At 43.2% G+C, this 19,842-nt stretch overlaps 1 protein-coding gene across 1 annotated transcript in view; it reads left to right on the top strand.

The window, feature by feature from the left end:
- Positions 1–5,333: 5,333 nt before the first annotated feature.
- LOC147458498 (ankyrin repeat domain-containing protein 2A-like) overlaps positions 5,334–19,842 on the top strand; it is a 46,387-nt gene continuing 31,878 nt past the window's right edge. The window contains exons 1-2 of the mRNA XM_086513142.1: positions 5,334–5,492; positions 6,233–6,381. Coding sequence (XP_086369268.1) covers positions 5,474–5,492; positions 6,233–6,381 — 168 coding nt within the window. The 5' untranslated portion in view covers positions 5,334–5,473. The remainder of the gene's footprint in view (positions 5,493–6,232; positions 6,382–19,842) is intronic.

Raw genomic sequence — 19,842 nt, 5'->3', positions numbered from 1 at the left:
TTTCTCTATCACACACACACACACACACACACACACACACGCACATATGTCACTTTCATATGTGGCTTACTGTTTTGAGAATGAATATTTGCTGATATTCAACACTACATAATTGGTTTCAAGGATAACAAAATCTGTTGTTTTGTTTATATGGATGTAGGTGAGGACTCTATCTTTACTTATGATCTTTTTGGATTCGTTGTTGTCCATCATTGTCGAACTTGGCCTCTTTCACTTCAAAATAAGTTGTTCTTGACTATTTTATATAAAAAACACTATAATGTACAAAAATGAATAAAAGATTGAGTTGTTTTGTGCTAATCATTGTCCTTTGTCTAAAGACAATTGTATTTTGAACTGTCATGTTCTTTTGTGCATAAGTATAAGTCTAAAAACGGCAACACACACGTCCTAAACACAAGGTTTTTCCAAAAAACTAGAAACCAGGACTCTCGTTGTCATAATAACTAATATCTAATTCTCCTAAATGATTTTCTCATGTTAAACTGATCGTTCAATATGGGGAAGTGCCAAGGGAGAAAAGGCTAGAATATTGGTTAAGCTGGTAGACCGGCCACAGTAGGGATCCAAAGGAGGAAAAATAGGGATCCAAAGGGGGGGCCATCTACAAAAGAGCTATGTACAACAATGGGCTCCAAAGACCTTAGGGTTCAGCCCAATAAGACTTCTAAAATGCTAAGGTTGCAAAATTCAAAGGTTGTGTCCAATGGTCAAAGGCTTAGGAAATTGGATACTTTGTGTGTGGCCCAAAAAGTCTTCACAAACTCCTACATAGGAGGGGGCGAGCCCAAGAAGTAGAGGATGAGAGAGAAACACACACACACACACTCACAAGCTTCCTTTGTACACAAGGGGAAAGAGGGACACATGTCAGCTCCCTAGGCCAAATGCCCACAAGGTGTACTCAAATCCTATTGGATGGCCATGGAGGTGGACCAATGAGAATTAGGCTAGAGTAAATCTAGTTTAATTAATTTAAAAACACTTAAATAAAAGAACCAATAGGAATTAAGCTCTCTAGAAGACTATTGGACAGTCTTCCAAGGGGTCCAATGAGCATTCAACAGCCCAATGGCTTGCCTGATTCCTATTGGCCAGGAGACAAAGGGGTCCAATGAGAGTTTAATTGCATTTATTAATTACCTAAAGCTCTCACAAAAGGGGAAAGGGGGACACATGTTAGAAGGCTATCACTTATGCTCCTGAAATCCTATTGGCTAAGCATGGGGAGGTCCAATGAGTTGCTAGCAAGAGAAAATAGCAAGAGGGGTCGACCGAGAGAGAGAGGGGGCTGATTTTTCAAAGGCAATTATCCACACACACTCACACAAGCTCAGGTGTAGAGTAAGAAGACTCACTATCTCTTCTCAAGCTTGAATGGAAAGCTTATCACCTACTCCAAGCTTGTGAGAAGGGAGGCCTACACCAACAACTCTTGGCTTTGTGATGCAAATCCAACCAAGAGCCAAGCTTCAATGCATGCTCATCTCCTCTACCGTGCTAATTACTAAGCTAAGCTATGCTAATATGAGTGATTATGTGAGGAGATATCCACATTTCTCATAAGACTACTCCTTCTTCCTCTCAATCTACTCTCGTACCCGGCTAGCTCTCACCATCTTCGAAGGTGTGTGAGGTCTTGGGTCTGAGACCGTGAGGGAATTGATGTTGTGTTTGATAAGTGTTTTGCTTAGTGCTTGAAGTTTCCATCTTCATTGCACTAGCTAGTATTGAAGGAACACAAAGAATTGTATTGTAAAATGTCTCTCTTGATGGGAGAAACCATAATACAAAGCCTTTTGGAGGGGGGACCGGCTCCATGCAAATCCGGTCCTCAACTGTCATCAATTGCTTAATTTCTCTCTCTTTTGAAGTATTGTTCATGCTATCTAACTAGGTGTTATGCTTTTTGTTGCTCTCTCCACCCAAGCACTCTTGTTATTCTCATTAGGAATCTATTCTAATGAAATGCCTACTATGTTCATGCTATTTTCCACTACACACAAGTTACTAGGCCATTAAATGTTACACTTGCTTTGGAGATTTTTGTTTATAGACTTTGATGGACCCGCTGTCTATAATTCCTTGTTAGGTTGACATGTGTTAGGTGGTCTTTCCTTGTCTATAGATAGATTCCTGCTCACAACTATTGTAGTTTGACTCTACTGGTTTTAGGTTGCAGGTTAATCCAAAAGTACTTACCCTTGTGTAATTATTTCGATCCTTATAATTTTAGGAACATTTTACCTATAAACAAACTACTCTTTTATGGGCGATTCATTTGAGGACTATCCCAACTTGGTGGCCAACTCTGTTAATATGAAGTTGTGAGTAGAGCCAGAGTCAAACTGTTAAAGCATGGAAAACTTCTAGGACTGACTATGAATGGCATCCATACTATTCTCTACTTGGCTTCATACTTGACTATTCTAATCTCATTAACTTGATGATGCAGTAGACCCATTGTTGGCCCATACTCAATGGGCCTAGGCCCTACTGCCGACTCATTGAGTATGATGCCTGGGTTAGGGTGGACACACACAGACACACACACACACACACACACACACACACATGTTACTTTCATATATGAATTACTATTCTGAGAATGGATACTTGCTAATATTTAACACTACATGGATGGTAGGTACAAGTTAAAAAGGTTTTAAGTAGGACATGGATAACATCTAATAGGTTCATTGACACCTGTAATACGTATTCAAGGCTCTAACGAATCTGTTGTCTTGTTTATATGGATGAAGGTAAGGACTCTATTTTTACTTAGGATCTATTTGGCTTAGCTATTGTCCATCGTTGTCAAACTTGGCCTCTTTCACTTCATGATAAGTTGTTCTTGACTATCTTAGATAAAAAACACTAGAATGATACCTCATTCTCACTATGATGTACACAAATGAATCAAAGATTGAGTTTTTTTTTGTGCTAATCATTGTCTTTTGAATTGTTATGTTCTTTTGTGTATAAGTATAAGTCTAAAACAAACAACACACACATTTCTCAAGTACCATTTATGGATCTTGCTATATGCTACCCACGTTTTCTTTTGCCCTATGGATTTGCCACCATTAACGGAGTTCCTTACTTTGTCTCCTATTGTCTATTCTCATGTTTTATCCAATCAAGAGCAAAGAGAATGTCTATTCACAAGAATCCCTTGACCAATACAATCATAGCACAAAGCATGCACAAGCACGCAAGCTTTGGAAAGCTAGATCTTGAGAGATCTAAGGTGCAAAGCCCTTTCACATTTACACAAATAACTTATGTACCTATTGGTTACTTATGCATTGTCCAGCTAAATGCTAATAAACTCCAAATAAATTCTAGGTGATGTGATAATACAATTTGGAGCTTGAATGAACATGGGGCTAACATGGGAAATTACAAGCTCATCCACATTACCACCAAATGTCTCCAAAATTTACGACATTATTACCCACATATTACAACATAAGTGAGTCAACATTGGCACTCCATATCTACTCTGGGTCTTCACACATGTAATCCACATCCTTCTATGGATTTATTCGCAATCACTTATGGCACTTCAAGTGTAGTAAGTGGCACTAGCATGGACATTGCAGAACTGTACAATTGATTAGAGAGGGGGATCAATACCACAAGTTCTTGCTTTCATTGGACAATTCGCTAAGCTCTGCTAGAAGGTTCGATTGGCCATAAGAAGAATGCACTTGGATTTAGTTTCCTACATCTATTTAGCACGTTAATAGGATGTGTGGAATACACAATGGAATATGTTGATCGTGTTAGATAGTTGCAAGTAAGCTATATACCATACAACATGTGCGATTGAATAGTCACACTTTGCTGTTGTTAAAATGCAAAGTAACCACATAGTGCTAGATTATGCATCTAGACAATGCCACACACACATGTACTCCTTTCAATTTATCTGTCTTACATAATCTAGAGAGGGCAGACAAAGAATCTCTATCCCCACCCAAGTATTTACTATAACTCTGGTGCGCTACTAAAGTACTGCATATTTCAAATTGGCAACTATTGCAAGCTTTTGAAGATGGTGGACAACATATGCCAACAAACCACTCAACACGTGGTGGCAATGCAAGAATGAGAGTAAGCCACACAAATAAAGCTTAAAAGCCTTGCATACAGAGAAGTTTGCACAACTTGCTACTAAATAGGCAAAAAAAGCTTACATACCATGAATACACAATTGCAATATACGTCAGGAGCTTAAGGCAACCATCTCTCAGAGTAAGCAACATGATAGTGCCATTGCAGCACATGAAAGCTACATATTTCATGCCCACACGTGGTGACACTGTAAGCAATAGGGGGCCTTGGAAAGATGGAGGGGCATTTAGAATAGTAGATTCTCAACAAAACACTAAACATTATTGCACAGTACAAATACATGCACCATTGCAATATGAAAACACTCAATTTTAGAAAGCATTGAATTCTCTCACATTCCTAGCCCCATTCATTCACATTCCTAGCCCTAGAGCCTATGGGCAACGAGGTTGCACAAGATTGCAAATTGAGAAATGCAATGATTGATACAGGGAGGCACCCCCTATGTGTGAGTTACTTGCTTCTAGGTTAAGATAACCCTAAGAGATTCTTGCATGTGACATTCTTTATCCCCACATTGCATCATAACAAAATGGGACGTGAATTGCTTGCACACGTTGTTTTATGCACATAAAAAAAAAAAAGGCAAATTTCAACTTTGCCATCTTTGAGGGACTTGGGGCAAAGTGTTGATTAGGGAGTGGTCACACGAGTCATAATTGTCATGTATTTGATTGAATAATTGCGCCCCATGCATGGTCACATGTGCACAAGTTATTTTCCATTTGTAATTATGTCCGTTTGTTTGCAACTATGCTGATTCATGCATATTTGCATCGTTTCCATCTACGGATAATATATGTTTCACACATAGGGCCTCAGAGTTTTGTGAATCTCATTATTATTTGTTTACTTATAATAAACGCAGCCAAATGAACCGACCCTGCCGTTTTTGGTCGAGTTGAATAAAAGAAGGCAATGTTTGCATAAGAATATAAAGGAGTGTTGGCAAAAGATGTCATGCTGCACAACTTCGTGACGTGAGAATAACCATGCCCAAGCCTGTTGCGAAAGTGCTGCAATTGATGTATGCGTGACCCCATCCCTAGATCTCAAGAATGATGCCGGACATAATGCGCACCCTTGAGTTTCATAAACTCTCTTTTCCCCAGCAATGAATTTCAGCTCTTGTTCTAAGACCTTATCCACGTGCATGTGAAAGGGGGCAAAGGAAGGCGGATTAGGGTGTATTTACACGCAAGGAACCCCATCCTGAGGGGCGAGAGAGAGAGACGGAAAGATACTTAACGCGCTAGATCGGTCGAAGCTTAAACCATTGTAGAGTGCTGCGGAAGGTGCGCTCTTTCCTCTCATGGCTTCTGCACCTTCAGGTAAGACTCCGATCATTCGAATTAGGTTTTTAATTCGATAAACTTTGCGCGTTTGGATCTGCGTTCTCTTTTGTATCAAGATCGGGAATATCTCTGCTCTTTGTTTCTATGCATGGAACTGAGCAGACGAAGTCGAGCTTTGCTTAAGCTGGAAGCCTGCATGTAGCATCCTGCATAAAAAATGCACCGGATGCTTCAATCAAGTAGGTGTCGACGAGCTAAGTAGATGTTTTGTTAGCAGACTATACTGGAGTCGGTTATTAGCAGAGTCTTATGCTTGTATTCTTATGTGTTCACACACATCGGCTACTGAATCAGAGTGCCAAGCGAGTCTAAGCATTGGACATTACCTGCTTTTATTTTTAAACTGGGAGTAGCGGCACATTCCAATGTAACAGCTCTCTTGAATGATAATGTGGTGTTTCTCGTCCTTATCACTGCTGGGCTCAGATTTTAGGATGCCTCCTGTTGCTGTGCAATTTCCTCTGTCCAGGCTTAAATGGATGCAACGGGTTACTAATGTGACATTTTTTCTAACAGTAAAGGGTTGCGATTGGGTCAGGTTTTTTACTTTACTCTTGTTTTTTATTGTTATTGGTATTGGTATACCATTGGTTTGCTGGGTTAAGGTTCTATTTCAATTCTGTGTTTTTGTTGTTATTGGAATAGTATTGGTAGCTCTGTTGGTAGGTGCGCCTTGGAATGTAAGGTTCATTTTGTAAAATTAACTGTGAGTGTAGGCATCAAAGAAAATGGAGGGAGTGAGAAAGGTGCAGAACCTTCTAGCACCATGTCAGCCACAGAGAAGGGCGGAAACCCTGTTCCTGCAGAGGAGGAAGTCAAGTTTCAGAATCCGTTTGACTTCTCAGCCATGTCAGGGCTACTTAATGTAAGTCTATTTTTATACTTGATTTTCTACCCAAAAACAATCTGCTACGGCAGAAGTTCATGGTTTGTTCTTCAATGGTGTAGGCCAATATTAAAATAATACTTCACAGAGAGTTGTAGCTGATTTTTTGTTGGCTCTGGTAGAAAATTTGTTTCAAGCTCTATTCTTGTGTGTACTACTCTTTGTGTTTGGCTTAAGGAAGATGAATGCTCTAGGGCAACGCGCTGCTTACACCTGCTCCGTGTGACCTTCTCCTCATCACCCTCCCTTTCTTGTGGTTCACGAACGTGCTAGCTCTCCTGCTGGCTGTACCCTCCCGCGTGCCAACCTGGCTTTTGCCCCCTTGCTGCTCGCAAAGCAGCTTGACGGCTTGTTCTCTCTTTCTCCGTTCCCCTCCACCCTTCCCTTGCCCTGTCGTCTGAGGGTCACCTATGATGCATGCGCCATTTTTCGTTGCTTTCTGTTGTCTTTCTTTTCTACTTAGGTACGTAATTTCGGTTTCTTTGTTTTTGTATGCTTGCGTTCATGCAAGTTCTTCTATTTATGTGTGTGAACTTGGCATGTGCATGTGGGGTTGTGGTATGTGTGCTTGCTTGTGCGTGGGGTGTGTGTGTTGCTGATGTGGGTGTTTTTCTTGCATGTTCTCATTCTTCTCTTGTTTGTGTGTGCTTTTCAAAGTTGGGTGTGGTGTGGTGTGGTGGGGTGGGATGGTGGTGGAGGGTTGGTAGGTCAGTTTCCTTGTTTCTATTTGTTTTTTTTAGGCCTACTTGTGTGCGAGTTCTTCTATTTGTGTGTGTTTGCATGTGCATGGGGTGAGTGTGTTCTGTGTGTTGCTTGTAGGTGGGTTGTGTGACTGTGTGTTTGCCTACTTGTTTCTATTTGTTTTTTTGTATGCCTACCTGTGTGCGAGTTCTTGTATTTGTGTGTGTTTGCATGTGCATGGAGGTGAGTGTGTTCTGTGTTGCTTGTAGGTGGGTTGTGTGAGTGTGTGTTTGCCTGAGCTGTGTTTTCTTGCATGTTGTGGTTTTGCTCTTGTTTGGTGCGAGTGTAACAATGTCAGTTTTTGTAAATAATTAATTTCTTTATTAGAAAAATATTTATTTTTTTAATTGTGTGCACATCAAAATAGAACTAGTAGTTTTAGGGCCTCAGGTGTGCCCGGATGCGGCTTAGAACACCCTAGCAAAAATATACTATGAAGCCCTAGTGATTGGGAAATCGAGCCTTGAATAAGGAATAGACAGTAGCCTCAGATTTCAGGCTCAAAAAATTATGTGCGTCAGTGCGAGCACATGAATGAGATGAGGTTCTTAGAACAATGACCCTAAGGCCTAGAATTATTTTTAAGAAAAGGCCTTAGGATAAGTCAATTAAATTATTTGTGCTGGGCCAAATGGCCGGACAAGTGCGAATAGGTAAGCAACATCGTTGATCGTATTAAGCACTTGAAAGGGCCCATAGTAACGCATGCTGAGCTTGGGAAAAAACTTTTCCTTGCCCTTCATCTTCTTGAACCTTGCCTTTTCAAACCGTAAAAGTACCCCATCACTAGGTGAAAATAGTAATTTACGACGATCAGCAAGCTTTTTCTGCTTTGCCTGAGTCTTTTTCCAAGGCAAGCTTAATCTTCTTCGATCTCCCTCAAAGATCTTGTCCTTTGTATGCAAAATGGAAGGAACCTTTTTGCCACCTTCAATAATCTCTAAAGGTGTCTTGTTTGTGGACGAATGCACCGTATTGTTGTAGCATACTCAAGCATAGGCAAATATTGTTCCCACTTGTCCTTATTATCGGACACATAACATTTCAGCACATCCAAGACCGTAGAATTAGCCTCTTTTGATCATCCATCAATTTGTGGATGAAACGGAGTTGAGAATTTGAGCGTAGTGTCTATGTTCTCAAATAATACTCTCCAAAACAAACTTCTCATGCGAGGATCACGATCATTGACAATCGATTGTGGCATACCATGGTACTTAAAACACATCGTACATGAACAACTGTGCCATCTGTTCAGAGTTTATCTTCTTTCTTACAGGAATAAAATGGGCTTGCTTGCTGAATCTGCAAATAATCTACAACAATGCTTTCCTATGGCTTATGCGGAATCGACAGTGGCTGTAATAACCCTGGTGCCTTTTGCTTGTCAAACTTGATCTTTTGGCAAATCACGTATGCTCGCCCAAAGACGTCCACATCTCTCCTCAAAATAGGCCAATAAAAGAATGTCTCTACCGCTTTAACTTTTACTGTCGCATCAATTCCACGATGCTGTCACCAGCGTGTGACTACTATCTATCCTTTTTGTTGATTTCTTTCTTATTATCTATTTACTTTCACTTTTTGGAAACACCCCTCGGGAAATCTAACTGCCCTGCATTGCATAGCTAGTGTGGAACTGTCCAGAGGGAGTCCAGGCCTGAGGGCAAGAGAGCACTAAGGTTGGACAAGGACTATGGTTAGCCAAGTGGGGTCATTGACTAGCCAAAGTGGAATCCTTTGCTACAGAGGCTACATTTCAGTTCTGGATGTGGCCGCAGTGTACAAAGAGGGTCGGATGACCTAGAAAGATACAATGGCAGCATCTCCTAAAATTTAGGGAACTGCTATTTTGGGACCTGAAAATGTGTTGGCGTCATTACCTTCGGAATGACAAAGGGAACATTTTCTTACTCTGCCGTGAAGTCAACTGGGCAACCGGTTGGGATATTTTTAGGCGGCAACCCCGAAACGGGAAAATGCTTGTAAATGTGCCAAGTGGCACATTCTGGTGCAGTTTCTAATGCAAGAGAGAGTTGGCGCTGAATTTTAAGCTGGGAGAGGCTCATTTGCAGCTTTTGTCATAGGTTAAGAGCTATGGAGTGCTTGCTTTCCCTCTTATGCACAGTGCGGTGCCAGGAGTGATGCCCTGCACGCTACGCACTGCCCTCTCTCTCCCCTTTGGCAGTATGTTATGCCCCTCTAGTGGGCTCTTCATTTGACCAATGTACAGTTGTGTGGGTTCATGCGCGATTGCCGAGGCAAGAGCCTCTTGCACAGGTACTGGATTAGCTAGCGGCTAATCCCCCCGCAGGTACAGGTGAATTCGGAGAGGTTTCACGCCAGAAATCTCGTCCGATTCAAAGGGCAAGTAGCCCTACAGGTGCGGGAGCTCGAGGACTTGCTACGGATGCGACCGGCACGCGAAACGGAGCCCGAAACAGTGAATTACAGCCTGCTGTGTATTTTTGCAGGTTTAGGGTTTTGGCCCTAAACGGACCCTAATACCCCCAGGAGGTTCGGGGACGCAAGGGGACCGCTGTACAGGCGATCTGGCGTATTTTCAGGGCTGAAAACAGAGAATTCAGCGTGCTGCAGATTCTCGCCAGGTTTTGCAAAGTGCCCGTATGCGTCGGGAAAGTTATTCAATGCGTGGGAATACTGACCGTGAAGGGTTCTAGTATAGTTATGCTGCCGAAATCGGGCTGGAACAGTGGAAATTCAGCCGAGTTTGTGCGGGGCAGCTTGTAGGAACCACAGCGTTTATTCTCTCTTTTGAACAATAAAGAAATACCGAAAGGGGCGCCTAAGTTAGGGGCCAATCTGGTGTCTGTCCACTCATACAGGTGCAATCTAGCAGCCTGTATCCCTCTCCCCTTTGTTGTGTCTTGAAAGTACAGGTAAAATAGACGACTAATAATGGGTGAAAGCTAAATCAAGGTTTAAAGTAAAGTCTACCGCCCTTTTTTGGATTGAACAGGCCGGTTTCATGGTTCCATCGACGGGATTAAATCACTTTTTTCCATAGAAGTGAGCCTTGGTCAGTTTTGGGCTTGAAGACACAGGGGATCATAGACCAGACACAGGGAATTGCAATTATGGCTGACAGACCAGATGATGTGACTGAAGAGGTTTCCTCTTCACAGGGTCAACAGACACATGAAGTGGGTGAGTCCTCTAGACCACCACAGACTGATGATGATATATTCAGGACCCAGTTGGTTACTGCTGTGGCTATGTTCACACAAGTAATGCAGAACCCAAGGTTTTTAGCCTTTCTGCAACCTCCTGTTCCGTCTCAGCAAGTTGGGTCACTGGATCATATTCAAAAGCCTGTTAAGGCTCGAGCACAGGTGATTCATACCGCACAGTCAATGGAAACACCTGTACACTTGACGGAGAACATGCAGTCTCCACAATCTATGCCTAAGGTGCAAGAACAGGTGGCTGAGATGCCAGTTTTTCAAGCTGTACCAATTCAGCCCGCCACCTTTCAGCAGCCTATAGCTGGTTCTAATGGGCAGGGAAGCAATTTACAGGCTATGCAACAGGTCTTCCCACCACCTTCAGTACACCCTGGCTATTTTGGAGGTGGATCGGTATTCCAGAGCATGGCTGGTCATGCACCTGGAAATCAGTTTTACACGCCAGGAACAGTGTTTGGCGGTGCTCAAACGATGATGCCTAACCCCATGTACAGTGTCATGGGTATGCAACCAGGGTTTCAAAGCACTCAGGGACAATTTGGGATGCCACAAGCAAATTTTGGTATGGCTGGAATTACAAATCAGCAGCCAAATATGGCATTTCCAGGTCAAGTTAATAGCGGCCAAGGAACAAAGATGAACCCTAATAGTGTTCCCATGTTTCAGTCACTTCCATATGACAATTTAACGCCGCTGGAGAGGCCAACTCCGTACAAAGAAGGTGGCAAAGGTGTGTCATTCACGACCTTTACAGGGTTTGATGACAGGAAGAAGGCTCTTTCATTCCTCCAGCAGTTTGACAAGGCCTATGCAGGGGGAAATTTTACAGAGGCTTCAAAGGTCCGCAAGGCAGCCACTTTCTTGACAGGGAATGCGGGACAATGGTGGACAACTTTATTGCTTCAAGGGCAAGCTCCGTCCACATGGATTTACTTCAAGCAGATTTTTGCAGCAGCTTGGTTATCTGATGATTTCGAAGCAGATGTCATGACAGAATGGCACCAGCTTAATGCTGCCACTTGCAGAAATCTGGATGATTACAATCGGAAGTTTTGGAAAGCTCTACTTCCAGTAACTTCCTATAGGTTTGTGCCATTGACAGAACAGATTGAAAAATACTGTTGTGGCCTACCCAAAGGATTGAGAAAATACTGCACAAAGACCAAAGTCACTACTTTGACGCAGCTCATCGAGGTAGCAAACACTGGCAATGGTTTGCTCAAGGGAGAAGATTGTGAATTTAACACTGGCGTCAAGGCAGGATCAGGCAAGAAAAATTCAGCCAAGAAGCACGTTCCCAATGAGGCTCCTAAAGGGACTCAGGAGTCGGCCAACGCAGGGAAAGACAAAGCTACGGCTGAATCAGAAAAAGGACCCGCAAAGAAATGGAAAAGACGTTTTCCTCGCAAGTCAGAAGAGCAAAAGAAGGTCCTGAGGACAGAGAACAAATGCTTTATATGTGAGCAGCCTGGCCACATTGCTTACAATTGTCCTACAAAGAAAAGGCCAGCTGATTCTGAAGACAAGGAGGACAGGAAAGGAAAGAAGCCCATGGCTGGTCTAGTGCCAGATATGGTGGGCGACAAGCCAAATTCAGATGCAAGTGAGCTTTGCAGAGCATGGGGAAAGGTTAGGGATCAAACAGTGCTTATCTTCTTTGATCCAGGTGCCAAAGCCAACTTTATTTCCCCAGAATTGGCTTCAAAGTTGGGAATCAGACCTGAAGAGATGGGGTATACAGCAGAGGCAGGTTTGGCATGTCCTGGCCATACAGAGGCTGTGACACCCATCATTGGAAAGTTGCGTCTACATATCCAGTCCTATGTAGATGCTGAAGAATTTTACATCATGCCACTGGACGGATGTGATGTGTTGTTAGGTATTCCTTGGTTGTTTCGTGTACAGGGAATCCTGGATGCCTACAACAAAAAGATCACTGTACAGAGCAGGGGAAAGACTCACATTCTGGATGTAAAGCTTAAAGGGGAGTCTATTCCTACTGTATCAGCTTCTGCTATTACTTCTGTAATGAAAAAGCATCTTTCTGCGTACTTGGTTTTTGCACGTGAAGTGTCAGATTGTGATGAATCAAATTTATCTGTGCTAGATAAAGAAAGGTCAATGTTTTTACAACAGTATAGTGACTGTTTTTCCGATTCATTACCGTCTCAATTACCGCCAGAGAGACCCGAGGACCATGCGATAGATTTGGTGCCAGGCTGTAGCCCACCAAATAAGCCTCCGTACAGGGTTAGTGCGGCTCAGCAGAAAGAGATAATGGCCCAAGTACAGGAGCTGTTAGAAAAGGGGCTGATTCAGCCCAGTTCATCTCCATTCTGTTCTCCAGTGTTGTTGGTGCAGAAAAAGGATGGCTCATGGCGTATGTGCATCGACTACCGTGCACTGAACAAGAATACCATCAAGAATAGGTTCCCTATACCTAGAATTGATGATATTATGGACAAATTAAAAGGAGCAGCTATGTTTAGCAGGATAGATCTAAAGAGTGGGTACCATCAGATCCGCATTAGATCAGAGGATGTGCACAAGACTGCTTTTAGAACGACGTTTGGCCTTTACGAATTTTTAGTGATGCCCTTTGGTCTCACAAATGCTCCTGCTACGTTTAATAGGATGATGGACAGAATTTTCCGTCCACACCAGCAGTTTGTTGGTACGTTCTTTGATGACATGATAGTCTATTCAAAGAATGAAGAGGAGCATAGGCATCACTTGGCCATTGTGTTCAAAGAGCTACGCAGTCATAGGTTGCTCATCAATGCAAAGAAAAGTGAGTTTTTTCTGGAAGAGATTCACTTTCTGGGACACATTGTCTCAAAGGACGGTGTCAGAATGGATCCTGCAAAAGTTGAAGCGATCAAGTCATGGCCAAATTTGAAGACGGTGCATGATGTCCGAAGCTTTTTGGGACTATGCTCCTATTACAGAAGGTTTATCCGAAATTTCGCTGAGATTGCTTCACCTTTACATGCTCTTCAAAAGAAGGCAGTCACCTTCAGATGGACACAGAAAGAGATTTCAGCTTTTAATCTCTTAAAGGAAAAGATGACTTCAGATCCAGTCATTGTGTTGCCAGATCTTAGGAAGTCATTTGTGGTCCAGTGTGATGCCTGCGGTAGTAGCATTGGTGCTGTGCTAATGCAAGATGGCAGGGTAGTAGCCTATGAGAGCAGAATTTTGCAAGGGCCAGAGATGACCATGCAGGTCTATGAGAAAGAGTTACTGGCTGTGATTCATGCGCTCTTAAGTTGGAAACACTACCTGCTAGGTGCAGACTTTGTTGTCCAAACGGACCATCAGACCTTGCGATACTTCTTGACACAGACAAAGTTATCTGAGAAGCATATGCGATGGGCAAATATCTTGTCCATGTTCCATTTTCAGATTGTGCATGTGGAAGGCAAGAAGAACGTTGTGGCTGATGCCTTGTCAAGGAAGCCACAAATTTCAGCTGTGTCGATTCCTTATCATCATGAACTTGATGATATGAGAGAACAGTATGCAAATGATGAAGATTTTGCAAGGGTCTTCGAGCAACTAATGGATGGACAACGTCATGAACACTATCTTCTTAAAGACGGGTTCATGATGATGCATGGCAGATTGTGTGTCACAAAGCCATTGCGACGCAAAGTTATGGAAGAGAGTCATGTCCCACCGTATGCAGGGCATCGTGGTATCGATGCTACAGTTAAAGCGGTAGAGACATTCTTCTATTGGCCTACATTGAGAAGGGATGTGGATGCCTTTGTGCGAGAATGCCTAATATGCCAAAAGGTCAAGTTTGACAGGCAAAAGGCACCAGGGTTATTGCAACCACTACCTATTCCAGATAAACCATGGGAAAGTATTGCTATGGATTTTATCTTTGATCTTCCGAGAACGCAGACAGGAAATGATGGTATTTGGACCATTATTTGCAGATTCAGCAAACAGGCTCATTTTATTCCTGTCAGGAAGAAGATAAAGCCAGATCAGATGGCACGCTTGTTTATGAGCAATATTTTCAAGTATCATGGCATGCCACAGTCGATTATTAGCGACCGTGATCCACGCATGACTAGTTTGTTCTGGAAAGGCTTGTTTGAGAATATGGGTACCACGCTCAAATTCTCTTCGTCATTTCATCCTCAAACAGATGGGCAGTCAGAAGAGGCAAATTCTACCGTCCTAGATCTGCTGAAGTGCTATGTGTCAGAGCATAAAGGAAAGTGGGAGCAGTATTTGCCATTGGTGGAGTATGCATACAATAATACAGTGCATTCATCAACTGGCAAGGCACCTTTTGAGATAGTTGAAGGTGGCAAGAAAGTTCCTCCCATACTGCATACAAAGGACAAGATATTTGAAGCAGATAAGTATGTTCAAGACATGGATGAAATGTACAAGAAGGTCAAAGTGGCCTTAGAAAGGACTCAGGCAAAGCAAAAGAAAGCAGCTGATCGTCACCGTCGTGAAGTGGTATATTCACTTGGTGATTGGGTGCTTCTTCGGTTTGAAAAGGCAAGGTTAAAGAAGATGAAGGGCAAGGAAAGACTCTTTCCAAAGCTCAGCATGCGTTACTATGGGCCTTTTCAAGTATGCGACATAATCAGTGATGTTGCATATAGGCTGAAATTGCCTGACAGTTGGAAGATTCACAATGCGTTTCATGTGAGTCTTCTCAGACCCTATGTGGGTGATGTGCCAGAAGATATGCCAACTGAAGATCAGCCGGAAGTCGAGGAACTTGACGAGATCTTGCTCCCTGAACAGATTTTGGCACACAAAGAAAGGAAAGTGAAAGGCAAGGTTGCTAGGCGTTACTTGGTAAAGTTCAGAAACTATCCACCAATGGATGCTAAGTGGATGGAAGAAGGTGAACTTGCAGAGTCACCAACTGTGTTATCACTTTACCTGGAAGCCTTCGATTTGCAACCTACCTTGACCCCTTGAGTTTCAAAACTACATGGATTGTCAGTGTGACAATGGCTTTTGAAACAAATGATGTACATGGTATTTAAAGTGAGCTCAAATGAAATACCTGTTACATGAATGTTACAGCTCTACAGATTGTCAGTTTGGCAATTGCTCTTATGGAATGTCCAAAAGTTTGGTTAGTGCTATAGAAGTGAGTATTTCTTGTCAGTTTGTCAAGGATACAGTGATTGCTTCTATTGAAGAGTACATGTGTAACTGCATTCTTAAACTGTCGGTTTGGGTATGCTCGAAAGTGTTACGGGATCCAACGTGTACTATAAGACAGTGGCAAAATGTGCAGCTACCATTTTGTCATTGGAAAGTTAGTGACTCAAAGCAATGGCACAGTGCGAAGCTACCACTATGTCATTGGGACAGGGTTCACACGCAGGCAATACATGAGTCGACGAGGTGTTGAATACACCAGGGTTGACAATGAGCATGTATGTGTCGTATATGTGTCGACAGGTGTTGAATACATCAGTGTTGACAGTAAGCATGTACGACATAGATGCAAACGAGGACGTTTGAGATTTCAAGAGGGGGGTATGTCACCAGCGTGTGACTACTATCTATCCTTTTTGTTGATTTCTTTCTTATTATCTATTTACTTTCACTTTTTGGAAACACCCCTCGGGAAATCTAACTGCCCTGCATTGCATAGCTAGTGTGGAACTGTCCAGAGGGAGTCCAGGCCTGAGGGCAAGAGAGCACTAAGGTTGGACAAGGACTATGGTTAGCCAAGTGGGGTCATTGACTAGCCAAAGTGGAATCCTTTGCTACAGAGGCTACATTTCAGTTCTGGATGTGGCCGCAGTGTACAAAGAGGGTCGGATGACCTAGAAAGATACAATGGCAGCATCTCCTAAAATTTAGGGAACTGCTATTTTGGGACCTGAAAATGTGTTGGCGTCATTACCTTCGGAATGACAAAGGGAACATTTTCTTACTCTGCCGTGAAGTCAACTGGGCAACCGGTTGGGATATTTTTAGGCGGCAACCCCGAAACGGGAAAATGCTTGTAAATGTGCCAAGTGGCACATTCTGGTGCAGTTTCTAATGCAAGAGAGAGTTGGTGCTGAATTTTAAGCTGGGAGAGGCTCATTTGCAGCTTTTGTCACAGGTTAAGAGCTATGGAGTGCTTGCTTTCCCTCTTATGCACAGTGCGGTGCCAGGAGTGATGCCCTGCACGCTACGCACTGCCCTCTCTCTCCCCTTTGGCAGTATGTTATGCCCCTCTAGTGGGCTCTTCATTTGACCAATGTACAGTTGTGTGGGTTCATGCGCGATTGCCGAGGCAAGAGCCTCTTGCACAGGTACTGGATTAGCTAGCGGCTAATCCCCCCGCAGGTACAGGTGAATTCGGAGAGGTTTCACGCCAGAAATCTCGTCCGATTCAAAGGGCAAGTAGCCCTACAGGTGCGGGAGCTCGAGGACTTGCTACGGATGCGACCGGCACGCGAAACGGAGCCCGAAACAGTGAATTACAGCCTGCTGTGTATTTTTGCAGGTTTAGGGTTTTGGCCCTAAACGGACCCTAATACCCCCAGGAGGTTCGGGGACGCAAGGGGACCGCTGTACAGGCGATCTGGCGTATTTTCAGGGCTGAAAACAGAGAATTCAGCGTGCTGCAGATTCTCGCCAGGTTTTGCAAAGTGCCCGTATGCGTCGGGAAAGTTATTCAATGCGTGGGAATACTGACCGTGAAGGGTTCTAGTACAGTTATGCTGCCGAAATCGGGCTGGAACAGTGGAAATTCAGCCGAGTTTGTGCGGGGCAGCTTGTAGGAACCACAGCGTTTATTCTCTCTTTTGAACAATAAAGAAATACCGAAAGGGGCGCCTAAGTTAGGGGCCAATCTGGTGTCTGTCCACTCATACAGGTGCAATCTAGCAGCCTGTATCCCTCTCCCCTTTGTTGTGTCTTGAAAGTACAGGTAAAATAGACGACTAATAATGGGTGAAAGCTAAATCAAGGTTTAAAGTAAAGTCTACCGCCCTTTTTTGGATTGAACAGGCCGGTTTCAGATGCCCTGCATACGGTGGGACATGACTTTCTACGATGACCTTATGTTGCAATGGCCTAGTGACACAGTCTGCCATGCATCATCATAAAAGCGTCTCTGAGGAGGTAGATACTCATGACATTGCCCATCTTGCAACTGTTCAAAGATCCTTGCAAAATCTTCATCAATAGCATATTGTTCCTTCATGTCATCAAGCTCATGATGACAAGGAATTGACACAACTGAAATTTGTGACTTTCTTGATAACGTATCAGCCACAACATTCTTCTTGCCTTCCACATGCATAATCTGGAAGTGAAACATAGAAAGAATGTTTGCCTACGTCGAAACCTGACATTTTGAACTAACGCTGTCACATCAGGACATTCATGTGTGAAAGAAGAGTGCATGCCTTTAGAACAAATCCAGAGACCACAGTGGGATCTATTGGAAGAGCTGCTAAACGAGCGCTCTCTAGAACAAATCCAGAGATCACAATGGGATCTATTAGAAGAGCTGCTAAACGAGCGCTCTTTAACGAGAGAATCACTGATCACATCATGCGTACTAACCGAATCAAACAAGATCACAATGCGTTGACTATTTACATGACCATAACACTGCATGAGAGACTCATCTATATGATCATAAGAAACTTGGGATACATTAGTGTTCTCACTGATTGCAGTAACAAAGGATGTGGACTCTGTGGGTTCTTTAGGTGCTTTCTTACGACAAACTCGTTTTATGTGACTTGTACTGTTACATTCAAAACATCTTTCTTTTTGTTCTTCAAGAGTTAACCTACCTCCTAAATTTCCTTGATCAGATTTTTCATCAAGGGTCAACTTAGAGATGTCCCGAGTTTAAGCCTTTTCTTTATTATCATTGTGAGAGTTCTGTGCTCTAGGTGTAGAACAAGATTGAGAAGAAGAATTATTGTTATGCTTATCATTGGTCTTACCGTTTTTACCATTCGGTTGGTCTTGAGGGGTACTTGACTTGTTCTCCTTCGGCTTACCTTTGTTGTGGTTCATTTCTTGCGCTAAAGCTATTCTAACATTGTCATTGTAGTCCGTAGGGTTGAAGACTTGCACATCTAACTTAATGTACTCGTCTAACCCAAAAAGCTTGATACTAGTTAATGGTATCGCCTGCGAGATACATGACAGGCGTCGAAACTTTATTGTTACTTTGGAATTCAGATTCACCCCCGAAATACCCAGGAGGTACCGTGGGTGCTGAAAAAACCTGATGCATTGCTTGGAAATTGGTTCCTTGTCCATCTAATGCAACATGTGGACTTTGAAAGGTGGCGGGCTGAACTGGAAAGTCCTGTGGAATTGGTGTCCTAACCACCTGTTCACGGACGCACGGACGGAAGGAACCTATCTTGGAGCCCTTGACTCCGCAACGTGCGAGTGCTCCCTATCTTGCTGGGACGCATGGTGTACCTAGGCTTGAGCATCAACGGGCTCTACTGGCTGTGTGAGTTGCCTTGTATGCTGTGGCACTGGTGGCGCTTGCAAAAACTCCATAAACCTTGGGTTCTGCATCAGTGGAGAAAACACATTCACAACAACAACCAACTCAGTCCTGAACGCATCATCTTCTAGTTGCCTAGTCATAAAGCCTTGCATTGGTGAAGCATTCACATCAACAAAAGGTACAGGTGGAGCATTCACATCAACAAAAGGTACAGACAGGTGTGGTCGTGAACTCTCACCACCTCAAACACTGTAGGAATTGCCTACCTGTCTTGTGAAGAGGAACCCTCTTCCATAATGCGTGTAATCCCGCGTTCCTGTACTGTGTCTTTACCAAAAACCGACCAAGGCTCACTTCTTGAGGAAAAAGCGATTCTGTCTCGGCGACGGAACCATGGAACCCGCCCGTAGGGCGGTAGACTTTGGCTTTCACCCAAAACTTTACTTTAGACTTTAGGACACAGAGAAACTTTGCAACTAAAAACCTATAACGGGAATTGACACTTCAAACACGGCTTGGAAGCTTGTTGGCCCCAAAGAATGACGCCCCTTTTGGTATTTCTTTATTCTTAGTGCAAAGAAACGATCCGATCACTTTCACCTAACTCCCACCAAGCTGTCTGGACCTGTCCATGGTTGTAATCATAGGTTTTTGACCCAATTTTGTCGCATAATGACGCAAAATCCCGGTAGGTCAAAAGTACATGCCTAGGATGCTTTTCCATGCATTCTGGAAGCTTTACGGTGAGCTGTAGGTCAATTTCAGCGTGCTGTAATTTTCTGTTTTTCCATTGTAAGGTGCCTACAACCCATGACATGCATCCCTAGGCCTTTTTTGAGGCTCCCTTGGTGATTCCTTGGAATTTACGTGCGAAACCCTAATCTTGCAAAAATCACAGCAGGCTCTAATTCTCTGTTTTGAACCGTTTCAAGCGGAGCGAACACTTCTATGTGTGTCTCAGATGCTTCCACTCGCAATGGGACAGTTCCCCTTCAAATCGGACAAGTTTTCACGTGAGAA

The sequence above is a fragment of the Adiantum capillus-veneris genome, chromosome 5 (genome assembly GCF_014529385.1).
Source record: "Adiantum capillus-veneris isolate H3 chromosome 5, ASM1452938v2, whole genome shotgun sequence".
Lineage (NCBI taxonomy): Eukaryota > Viridiplantae > Streptophyta > Polypodiopsida > Polypodiales > Pteridaceae > Adiantum > Adiantum capillus-veneris.
The sequence above is the reverse complement of the archived record's forward strand: the minus strand, read 5'-3'. Positions and strand labels throughout refer to the sequence as shown.